The 12,760-nt window shown below is 42.0% G+C and overlaps 1 protein-coding gene across 1 annotated transcript in view; it reads left to right on the top strand.

The window, feature by feature from the left end:
- Positions 1 to 12,520, top strand: part of LOC144762900 (trypsin-3-like) — a 38,775-nt gene extending 26,255 nt beyond the window's left edge. Inside the window, exon 5 of the mRNA XM_078648197.1 lies at positions 11,476 to 12,520. Within this exon, the coding sequence (XP_078504323.1) occupies positions 11,476 to 11,628 (153 nt within the window). The 3' untranslated portion in view covers positions 11,629 to 12,520. The remainder of the gene's footprint in view (positions 1 to 11,475) is intronic.
- The last annotated feature ends 240 nt before the right edge of the window (positions 12,521 to 12,760 follow it).

Raw genomic sequence — 12,760 nt, 5'->3', positions numbered from 1 at the left:
TCACAAGAAGAGTTCTAATTCTCCGAGGAATCTAGGTTGGTGCTGGTCACATTCAACTTCAACACATTCATCTGTTCCACACCCATTTTCTAATGCACATTGGTGGCCTTGGAGTCGGGTACCAATGAAATAAAACTCTTGTTCCACACCCTCCTATCCTTGATAATTATTGCATGTTTCTTCACTTACTTTCTTGAACAGATGCCGAAAAACTGGAAAATCTTTTCTGAACATGAGCAGGTGCCTTAACAATCAATCTGTTGTAATTTTTGCCTATTGTGCTATATTTCTTTTGCACTTCACATCTCACCTCCACAACACTGCTAACCTTAACATCAACACTTGTCTGATGCATCTATTCCTTGCTCAATTTCATTCCGGCATCACTGCCCCCTAATAGTGAAAGGTGACGTACCTGTAGCTACATGAGGTGTGGTTCTGATGGCACAAACCATATACCTCATCACAGACTTCTTTTCCAAACCATTCACCAACGCCAAATGCAAGCTGATTCTTGATAATACAATTACCAACAGAATCCCAGTGCGTAGGGGTGTCCGCCAGGGATGTGTGCTGGCTCCCACACTATTCTCATTGTATGTGAATGGTGTGGTTGAGCACCTTCTTAAGGAACCTGCAGATGCTCCGTCCCTGGCGGGCACCAGGATCCCCACCCTGCTCTTTGCTGACGATACCCTGCTCATTGCAAAGACACCTCAGGGTCTCCAAAAGCTCCTCACCCGCTTCCAGGAGTTCTGCTCCCTTAGGGGCCTGATTATTAACATAGATAAGACCAAATTCGAGTGATTCCGCGTTGGGCTGTTGTTTTGCTGCGAACTTTTCTGCAGCTCGTAGTTTGGCAGCTTATTAAGGACTGCGCAAACGTCTTTCTATACCCTCCTCCCATGATATAAATATATATCCTTGGGACGGTTCGCCTAAGAAACCTGTATTTATCACTCAACGGCCCGATATGATATATTTCCCTACTCTTGGCTAGGAATACTTACAATAGCTCTGGGTCTCATCATATTGATCAGAGTTCCTTGACTCAACTTGACTGCACAATTGGAAGACTGACCACTTATTACATTTGCCCTGACGAAGCTCCTGCTGGAGCGAAACGCGTTGGCTGTCTTGTGCACCTTGAAAAATAAGAAAATACTATTTTGGAATACACCTTTGGCTCCATTGATTCACTTAAAATCTGGTGCTGCCTCCATTTATTCTTGACATTTTACATCTGGGATTCCAGTGGGACCCAATCACAGCAGGTCCTGGAGGTTTACAGCACAATTATAAGTAAAACTTATATGGGACTTTGGAAATTTGAGGTGCTTGCTAGTTGATCCGCTGTGGAACATTTTTTCTTAAGACCAAATTCCTGACTATGAATCCCCCAAAAAAGTTAGGGCCCCCTCCGGTTTTAAATGCCGTTCCCCTGGAGAGGGTCCGTGAGTTTGATTATTTAGGGATTCGCCTCAGTAACTCCATGAGCTGGACCCCACATATCCAAAAGATGTTGCTCAACCACAAAAGGGTGACTGGAGCTCTACTCAGGGAACATCGTTCTTCCCCCAAACATTGTATCTCTCCAGCTATTGATATTTATAAAGCAAGAGGGGTTGCTGCGGCTTTGTACGGGGCGGAGTTGTGGGGTACCACAAACCTGGAGTCATTAGCCAAGGCAGAAAGTAAATTCCTGAAAGAACTCTTGGCACTCCCATCGAGCACACCGACCGTCCCAGTGCTTCTTGATTTGGGCTGTAAATCAATCGCGGACCAGGCGCGATTACGGCCTCTGCTCTTGTGGGCCCGCCTGTGGAGGGTCCCGGAGCTAGCCTCCTATGCAGCAGGTCTGTCCGAGGTAATTGCTATGGAGGGATGGCATCGAAATAAATGGCTAAGGGACATCAAGAGCCTATTGGTGGAGCTGGGTTTGGAAGATTCCTGGGTTACTCGCTCTGCTCCTCCGAAAGCCACCCTGAAGAAGCTATATTGGGACTGGATAGCCACCAAACTCATTCGCAATCCACGCCACTGCAATTCGACCGCCGCATTCCTGAGAATTAAAGACGTGGTTGCTTATGAGCCTTATTTGGACCTAATCTCCATTCCCCTGGACAGGGCTCTCTATTTCAAACTCAGAGTGGGCACCTTGCCTTTGGCCAACTTGGTGTCCAGGTGGAGATCTTCATCTTCCCAGTCCTCACCTTTTTGTGCCATGTGCTCGACACGGATGGAGACGGTGGCACATTTTTTCTTCGAACGTCCTGACTATTGTGCCCCAAGGAGGCGTTGGCTAACACCATTGTGCAGGCTCTTAGGCACACGTCAGCATCTGGTGGCCCTTCGCATTTTATTGACTGACACATCCCCCTACATTGTTTGCGGTGTTTCAAAGTTTTTAAAATGGGCTTGGGTGATCCGAGCTAAAAGGCTTTCTATTTCAATTTAATTCTCTTTTTAACTATTTATTGTATTTTATCTGACTATTTTAGTAATCATAAATGTATGTTACCATAAGCCTTGAAAATGTATTTTTGTATGTATCGCTTTTAAGATATTTACGTATCGAAATAAAGCTTTTACAACAACAACAACAAATAATACAATTATTTCTTTCCACCAACCCATTGCTATTGGGATGATGTAAAGACGTTCTGATGTGTTTTATGTCAGACATTTTTGAAAATTCTTCCATTTACCTCAACACCAACTGGGTGCCATTGCTGGTCACCAATTCCTAAGGATACCCTTCCCTCAGAAACACTTCTTTGAATAAATCAATGACTACACCAGTATTCACACTGTCCACAAATTTGATTTCATGCCACTTAGCAAAATAGTAAATTAATATGCAAGCATATTTTGGTGTGCTAAAAAACACACTGCATGGTTCCGATATGCCAAAAGACAGTTTATGCCATGACAAATTTACTGTGGTTAAGGGGGTAACAGGACATGTACATGGGTTTTGTCACTCATGACTCACACACTACACTCACAGACAAAACATTCCACAGCATGCCAAACGCTAGCCACAAAAAATCATCAGGTATTCTAGGCTTCATGTGCCAACATTAAAGTTAGAACCTAGTTGCACAACTCCGATGGAACTACCAACATTCCACGCCTATGCAAAACACCATTAACAACCGGCAACTCATCTGAAGCCCTTAAATATGGAATTAAGTTCCTCTGAACTTCTTTAGCAGGAGGCCAATGACTGGCAACAAATTCCAGCATACTTTGAACCTTACGGTCAACTGCTAAGGCTTCCATCCACTCTTCTTCAGGAGGAGCACCATTCATAGTAACATCAATGGAACTCACCCCACATTCCCTTTCCAAGTCATCATACATCATTTTCAACTAGGACCCAGTCTCACATAACAGTAGTCTTGACAAACAATCAGGAAATACATTCCTGGCACCAACAACATACTCTAAGTTGTTGGGAAACACTTGCATTATATTGTCATTTGACAATGCGTGGGGTAGCTCTTCCACCCCCGCTACTGATAAATAGGTCTACCAATTGTTTATGGTCCATTCTTAGTATAAACATGCAGCCCCACACGAAATCTTTGAAGTACTGCACACCCCACCACAAACCAAGAGCCTCCTTCACTATCATGGAATAAATGGTCTCTGTACCTCTCAAAGACCTTGAAGCAAATGCAATAATTTCCTCATCAACATTGCTCTACTTCCGCATAAGTACGGCCCCAAGGCCCAAATTGCAGGCATCAGTGGAAACGATTCAGGTGTCATTAGTATCGAATGGATTAAGAGGGCATGCTATAACAATGTCATGTTTAATTGACTCAAACACCTTTTCACACTCATCATTCTAAATATACTTTACATTCTTCTTAAGCAGGTACCTTACGCATGCTGTCTTGCTTGCAAAATTTCCCACACATTTTACATAATATTCTATTAAGTCCAAAAGAGACCTAAGTTGATCCTTGTTGAGAGGTTTAGGAACCTTCTCAATTGCTTCCAGTATTTTGACTTTGGGTTTTACCCCATCCAGAGAAAGCTTGCAGTTATCCTTCTTTATTATCAACCCACTAGATCTCAGTATGTCAAAGTATGCCTTTGGTCGTGTTCAGATTTATCTTGACCATACACAAAGATATCATCTTGAAAATAAGTGACTACAGGAAAATCTTTGAACAATTTACTCATCAATCTCTGAAAAACAGCTCAAGCAGATGTTAATCCCAATGGCATCTGAAAATAGGGATACGCACCTTCAGGCGTGACAAAAGATGTAAGATGTTGGGATTCTTGACACAACTCAACCTGGTGGTAAGCAGCTGACACATCCAATGATGTAAAAAACCCCACCCCCTTAAGGGTTGGCAACAGTTCATTAATATAGTGCAATGGTTGGTGATCAACCTAAATATTAGCGTCCAGTTGCCTTAAATCAACACACAACCTCAATGACTTATCAGACTTTGCAGACTTCAATAGGTTCAAAGATCCCCAGATCACACAATTTCTTAAGTTCAGATTTCGGCTCATTAAGTAGCCGCAAAGTTACCTAGCACACCATGTGCACAACTGGCCTCACAAATAACGTGGTGTTGGAGACTCTTCAATTTACCCAAATGTTTGTTGAACACATTGGGATAATTCCTTACCCACCCACCAATTCGACCAATATATGCACTGCTTGAATCATACATTCTTTTCATTTAAATAACCATATTAGGATGATTTGGATCCAATCCCATGTCCAAATCACCCTGTTCCTTCCATCCTAACAAATCGGCGCCTCCCTCCATGGATTTGCCCACAAACTCGAATGTGGCATCAAATTGACCCTTAACTTATACTTTCTTTCCCCCATATGCAAATATTTCAATGTGTGAAGCGTGTAATTGTATCCCGAGGACCCTTCAAAGTCCTTCACATTCATAAAAGTGAAAGGAGAACCAGAATCCGTCATTAATTTACTGATCTTCCCATTTACGGCAATTCCACACTCTGGAGGTTTCCTTCTGTGACACCCATTCATAGTAGATATCTCTACAGTTTCATCATGCTCTGGAGAAGTTAGCATTAATATTCAATTGCCATCATCCTCAGACAAGTCATTCTTCAATGACTTTACAATTGCTGAACTATTCTGGTCTGCCCTGACATTGATTTACATACAAGTGCAAAATTCCCTTTCTTTCTGCACTTAAAACAAGTTTGGTTGACAGCAGTACAAAATGTAACATTGCTCAAATGAGACTTGCTGCCATATCGGAAACACAAACCATCAGTCTTATCCCGGGTAGACTTGGTGGTGGGATTGACCACTTTCTGCGGAGCCTTTCCGCTTTCTATCTTAGATGATTGTATTTCAGATTGTTTAGAGATCAGTTGAACCTCAGTTCAAGGTTTAAACCTTTTGTTAATTTCCTTCATGCCTTGCTCCGAGTGTTTGATGTTTCTAGATATCGTCAATGCTGTTTGCAAGTTGGGATCTGCACTGGTTAGAAGTCTTACCTGGATTTTCGTATTATTAGTCTGTACAATTAGCTGTTTATTCAAAATTCAACCTTGAATCCCATTATTACATGTGGATGTAAGGATGCTCAAGGCAGCTACAAAGTCCTCTATAGACTCTCCAGGAAGATGTGAATGCTGTAAAACTGTATACCAATCCAGAACAGTTCTTTTTTGGATTGCATATCAATAGTGATTTTTTCTTTTTAGAGGTGAATGTGTCAGTGTTGAATGCCTCCAAATATGCCTCAAATGCTTGACTCCACTGTGACCAATTAAGTGGAGGAGTTCCCAAACGGGTAAATATGGTGTGGAGCTGATATCTTATCCATGAGTGTGGCCTAGCATGGGTGAGTTGCTGCCACTAATACCATAGTTGCTAAATTGTATGAGAAACTAATCACAGTGATTAGGTGTGCCTGTCACTGTGAACACAGACTCAATGCACAGAAAACCTGAAGAGCTTCTCAAATAAAGATGGTCACCAAAACTAAAGTACTAAGTTTCTGAAGCTGATTGGGCACAGATTCAGTACCCAACAGCACAAAATGGTTGCCAGTTGGAACGTTGGGAATGCATGCCAAGCAAAACTATCATATGGAATGGAAATCTTCCCAATCTATCAAAATGGCTGCTGGCATCATACACGCAACGTGTGTTTCTAGAGGCAGTAGGGCATGGAGGTGTGGTTCAGGGTTCCTCAATCCAGTGAGAGGGAAATATGCGACTCACCATAAATTGCCACAGTAAGGCACCAAATATGCTGTGGGGCCTGCATGGACAACTAACAGCCCGCCGCCATTGTGCTGGATCCTCAATTGTGCTAACAGCTACTGCTGTGGTCCGGCACTCCAGCGCACCACACACAGAGGTTCCTTCTGCGATGGAAAGTAGAAGAATCACTGGAGAAGACTGGTGAGACTGACAGCTTAACCCATTGCCACAGAAAAGAAGTATACAGCAGTAAGGACAGAAAAGCTCTATTTCACAGTCAGTCAAACCAGTCTGCACCACCTGTCATCCCTAGAACCTCACACCCCAATGTTCCACAAAGGACACCAACACCACCCAACGATCCACATATGCAACCTAACATTCGCTCAGAAACATACATTTCCCATTACTGTTTACTCACCCAGTTAAAGATGTGTATTCCAACTCTGAAGTGGGATAGGTAGCAGCAATGGTCCCCCACCCTACTTTGACTGGATACAGGCTGTCTGGGCGAGTTCTGGGAATGAATAGGAGAAGTCCTCCCTGGCATCTCTAAGTCAAAAGAGATAGTGGCGCTAAAGTGTTTTGCCAGCTATTCCTATCCACTCTTAGATAGCTAATGACTGCTACATGGTCAGCAGTTAACACTTGGCTTTTCCTAGGCCCAGCGGCAAGTCATTGTCCTCTGAGTCAGAGTTCTGAACTCTTAATGTCAAAGATGTGTATTCAAGCTGGCGGTGTGATGAATGGTAGAGCTGGTTTTAAACTAGTACTAGCACAGGCAGCCCTAAGTAAATTGTTACAAAGTTTCTTTTCTGCTCAAGTAAATCTGATTTCACCATTAAGTCATATTTTACAAACTAAGTAGTTTGACATTTAACGTTTCATGTCATAAGCGTACTTAAGGCACCATTTACAAGGGACTTATAGAAAACGTAAGTAGGCCTAATAGGGAGTTCCAATGAATAGCACATGATTTAGAGGGGAAGCACAGACACTTTAGTTCTGGTTAGCAGTGGTAAAGTGCACAGAGTATTAAATCCAGCAAATATATTGTGCAGAAAAAGGAAAATAAAATTGGAGTGACCATGCAGAAATGGCGAATTCGCTACATTAATTTAACTAGCTTGTAAGTTGCTCGAAAGACGCTGGCACCACAATTATCTTTAAGAGGCGAAAATGGCCACATGAAATGTAAATCTCCGGTCAGACAAGCACTGTCAAAACATTATGCTTCCTGACTGCTGAAAAGCAGCAGAGATTCCTTTGAAATGATTAAAATCATTAGGGATTTCTCCAGCACATTGCATATGCAACAGCAGATCACCCCTTCACCGCTTTCTGCATTTCACTATCTAATTTCTTCTGTGATACCATTTTGATTATTTATCAACTCTTTCACTTGTCATCTTCAGCCTCCATGCTTAGTGATTTGACCTCAGTTACTGCACAGGCGCTCACCAAATTCAGTCATGTCTCTCCTGAGGAGATAACAAAAATGATGATCATCATTAAGTCATACTTTGGTCGGAGCCCTGTCTAGCCTAATTTGTTTATTCTTCAAAGCTGGTTATCAATACCTCAGTCTGCAGAACGGTTAATTACTCTCTTCTGTCTAGTCATCTCCCTGCAGACTGGAAAAGAGCAGGCCCAGACTGGCCGTGCGGGTGGGGGCCGGTTTGGGGCCCCTGGGGACCGTTTTAGTTACAGGGCCGTATTTGCTTCAGCCCTGTAACAAAATCGGCCGAAATCCGGCCCTGGTAAAGAGCTCGGCGGCACCCACAAACTCCCCCCCCTCCCCTGGGGGGGTCGGCAGAGCACTTTGCCAGGGCCGAATTGGTTTCCAGTCCGGCCCTGGAAAAGAGCCTATACTCTCTGACTTTTGAAAAACCCTCCTTGTACCCTTTGGTTGTCGGCAACCACAGCCTCGTCTCACTTTCATTCTTTTGTGCAAAGTTCACAAAGAAGGTTATTAACTCTCAGCTGATAAAGCTTATCACCACAAACTTGCTTCTTAACCCTGTAAAAATGTGTTCTTTGCCTCTCATGGTACCAAAGTGGCTTTTGTCTCTGTTCAAAATGATCCACAGATAATCTTAAACAGTGGTTCATTTGTAAAAGAATGAGGGCCCGATTCACAGAACTAACTTAAGACAAAATCCTAAACTTACTACCATTTAGGTATTCACAGAAGGCACTTACTCATTTTGGTATTCACAGAATGCAATTACTCATTTCGGTATTCACAGAAGTTAGGAGTCCTAACTTTAGGACTCTTAAATGCCTTCTGTGAATACCGAAAGTCTTAAAGTTAGGATTTTTCTCAATTTAGTAGTAGTAAAGTTAGGACTCCTAACTTTAGGACTCCTAAATGCCTTCTGTGAATACCAAAATGGTAGTAAGTTTAGGATTTTGTCTTAAGTTAGTTCTGTGAATCGGGCCCTGTGTGCCTGTGCCTAAAGCTCTACTCAGAAGCCCGCAGCCCGCAGCCTGCTGCCCAGTTATTTCACTCTTGCCAGTTTTTGCTTTCCCATTTTGTGACATTTTTTCCATCTTTCTCTTCAGCCATTCTGTCCCTTGCTCACTGTAAATTTCTGATGCATGAAAATAAGTGCTGGCCCCCAAAAAAGAGTTCCGGTGGCTCCCATTGGCATGCACCAGCTCAAATTAAGCACTGATCTTGCCGCTCTCATTCTTTTATCACTCTACCCAGCCATCAGCACTGTTTCTTGCCACATTACTTGACAGGTTTGGAGGGATGGAAGTGCGTGACAGGATTTGAACCAGATTGGTCATTTTTAGCAGGCCACAGCAAGACTGTTTTTACATTTTCTCTTCAGCCTGGCAGGTTTTATGCGAAGTTCCGCAGGGCTCCTCACTGAACCCCATGCTTTTCAACCTGTATGTAATGCCTCTTCCAGGGCTGCGTATGGAGCATCATCTATTCTGGATCTGTTATGTAGATAATAGTCATATCATTCTCAGGCTAGATGACAACAGCAATGCAGCCACCCCAATTTTTTTTCTGGCTTAATTTTGTGGCTGACTGGAACTAAAGAAACTGTCTGAAACATAATTCAGATAAAACTGAGGTGATAGTGCTAGGCAGTCCACCTAAGATCTTGTCCTCGAGGGTGGCCTGACTCTCTAAGCCTTTGACCTTTGCCAGTTAAGAATGGTAAAATCTTGGGGCTGTGTTTGATGATGAACTCTCCGTTGAAACATTCTTGGCAAAGGACATATCATCCTGCTTCCTTTAACTGAAGATTCTCTTTAAGATTTTTCCTTTTCCACCGGATAACACTCCTTATCCCAATTTGCTGTTGGTGGTGGACTCTCTGCTAGATTATGCAGATGCTTTGTTCCTAGGACTTTCTACCTACACCACTAAACATCTACAGCTGGTCCAGAATGCCACAGCACAGCTTTTGCTTAAACGCCTGGTACGCAATCTCTCTCAGGGCGCTGCAAATGCTTCATCAGTTTCCAAAAACACAAATAGCCTTCAAAAGCTCATGCCTATGCTTTAAGGCCCTGTGTGATGCAGGTCCTATGTTCATTTGACAATTGATGCCAAAAGGTCACTTCAATTCATGTCTGCCTTCCTTTTACAAATCCCTAAGATCAGAAAAGAGTTTCAGGTGGGTATATCACTTGCCTTACAGACAGTCATTCAAAATACACACCTTCAGAAGGTGTATAAGGTATGATATACACCTGTTTATGTCCAGCACTAATATAACTATTATTATTATTACCAATAATAACAACAATAATTATCATTAGAACATGGGAATGTGGAGCACTCCATTTAATAAATGGAATGCTTCAAGCTTCCACAGGCTGGTAAAAGCCAGCAAAGCAACATTCCAATGTTATTTTACAAAGGCCTCTCGGAGCCAGAGGGAATTTAAACCTCCTCGGACTCCGAGAGCCCTATGTTTTATTTGTTAGAACATTCTGCCCTCTAGTGGCAGAATGTTCTAATAGCCGTATAGCCCTCCGTAGCTGGGCTATATCGGCCATTAAAGTCCTGCTCCATTATTAAAGGCCCTCACCTTCGGCTTGGGCCTTTAACTCTGGGGCAGTCCTTTAATGTCCGGTATAGCCCAATGCCGCGGGCTATAAGGCTATATTATAATTTGAGCATCGGAATGTGAAGCACTCCCTTAAATACAATGGAGTGCTCCGGGCTTCTACGGGCCGGTAAAAGCTTGCAGAGCAATATTCCAATGTTGCTTTTGTTCACAGCTGTTGCTGTTTTCTTTTTGTTAGAACATTCTGCCCCCTAGTGGCAGAATGTTTTATTAGCCGTATAGCCCATTGTAGCTGGGCTATACCGGCCATTAAAGTCCCGCTCCCTTGTTAATGGCCCGAGCCGAAACGCTGGAGCAGGCCTTTAATGGCCGGTATAGCCCGCTACAGCAGGCTATTAGGCTATATCATAAATATTATAATTATTATAATAATTTTTTTAATTTGTATTATATTCATGATAATAATAATTATTATTGGTGCTTTTTCTTAGTATTATTATTATTACTATTACTATTGTTGTAGTTGTTGTTATTATTGTTAATATTATTATTGTTTTATTTATTGATTTTATTATTGATCTGTGGATGCACCTTCTACTTTACTCATGTGGTTCCCCAGAAACACAAGGAAATGCATGTACCCCTCTCATAAGGTCAGTTGGTCATTGGATTTACACCTGTGGCTTCCTTGACGGCCTGTGCACGTGAGGCTACACTGCTTGGCAGCTGCTGGTTTCGAACTGCGACAGCAAGACTAATGAAGACAATCTCACAGGAATGCCCTTTTGCTGAAACAGAAGGGGTTTCAAAATTCCCAGTTCACAAGAAACAGATTACAGATTATGGAAGAATGGGAAGCCTAGATTATTATTTCACATGTGATATTTTCCCAGGCTTCTGGAGGCATTTACAAACCCATTAGGCTTTGATTATTGTTTAGCTATCATGTTGCCAGAATCTGCTGGCAGCTGTACACCTTAGTGAGTTGTCCTACTGTTCTTTATTGAATGATAATGCAATATTCAACCATATATCTTTGCATAACAAAAATGGTAGTTATAAAAACGTATTAACTTGTTAAAAATTCGAATCCTTAGGCCATTCCTCCGTAAGAGGCTGCAATACATGTTTTTACACCACGGGACATCTGTTTTGTCAAGAAACAAAAAAGTACAGTATCTAATAGGTATTTTTTGTGTCTCTTTTGCAGGGAGACTCAGGAGGACCCCTGGAGTGCAACGGACAGCTTCAGGGTGTTGTCTCTTGGGGACCTGGCAAGTGCGCCTCGAAGGACGCCCCAACTGTATACACTAAAGTCTGCAACTATAATGCGTGGATCAATCAAGTCATAGCTAATAATTAATGCATTGACATTATATAAGCAAAATTAAAACTTAAAAATTGTTCTTTCACCCAAAACAATGTCATAACAAAATAATGCATGTTGCCATCTATAGTCAGAGCCACTGGAATTGTGCGGCAGGGGAGCACCAATTTATGTGTCAGGGTCGACTAAATTATGAGGTAAGAAAAGGCAAATTGTGCAGCATAATGCGGCACATCTTTAGATACTATCACTTCATTCTTTTCAAATTTTTATACACGGTAATACTGTCCGGGCAAATATTTCTCCTCATTAGTACTAGTTAACCAGTTAACAGCCAGCTACAGAAAATAGCAACCGAAATATTACAAATTAACCTTTGAAATTAGCCTAACAGTGCGGGAACTACATCACCAAGTTTTTACTAACAGTTTATCCATTTGTTCTAGAACCACATAATATTTCTGTTAAAATCAGCAGATGATGGATTATGGGACAAGTGTGGCAAATCCATACTCATGCGTAACAAGGTTCGCCCGCGTAATCGCGTTCTTCCAGTGGCCATGTCTATAGTATACATGAATCGGTTAACATATGATACATTGGTCGCTCCATGAGTTGAACCAGAATGCTTTGCACCCCAAGAAGCCAGAAACTGGCTTTTACATATATGAAACAGGGGTCTGTGATGAATTTGTAATCCAGCTGAAAGTGAAAGAAAGTGCTGTAACAAGTAAAGTGTATAAAAATATAGTACCCTTTGCAGTCTGGAGAGTTCTGCTGTCATTCACGCTTATAGTGATAGTGTGACTTCAAGTAAATTGTACACCATATATAATATTCCCTTCCAGAACAGCAAGACTTCTATATGTTCAGGAAACTACATGATTCTATGTACTTCCTTAATAAACATTCAAGCTGCAACTAAAAATGTTCCAGACTATTAATTCGCCGAAATCCCATTACCTTGTGTTATAATTTTCTTGCACCAGCACTACAGCACCATGATAGTGCTAAATCTTGATGTCTCCTGCACTAAAGTCTTGACTTTAATCTCACACACCAAAGGTTGGTTGTATTTTGCAGTTCATTGTTGCTATTGTTCTTTATTTTTCTATAAAAGTCACATGATTGCTTTTTTCTATGTAAATCATGCTCTGTCCTCAGCTTT

Source organism: Lissotriton helveticus, chromosome 6, assembly GCF_964261635.1.
Source record: "Lissotriton helveticus chromosome 6, aLisHel1.1, whole genome shotgun sequence".
NCBI lineage: Eukaryota > Metazoa > Chordata > Amphibia > Caudata > Salamandridae > Lissotriton > Lissotriton helveticus.
The sequence above is the reverse complement of the archived record's forward strand: the minus strand, read 5'-3'. Positions and strand labels throughout refer to the sequence as shown.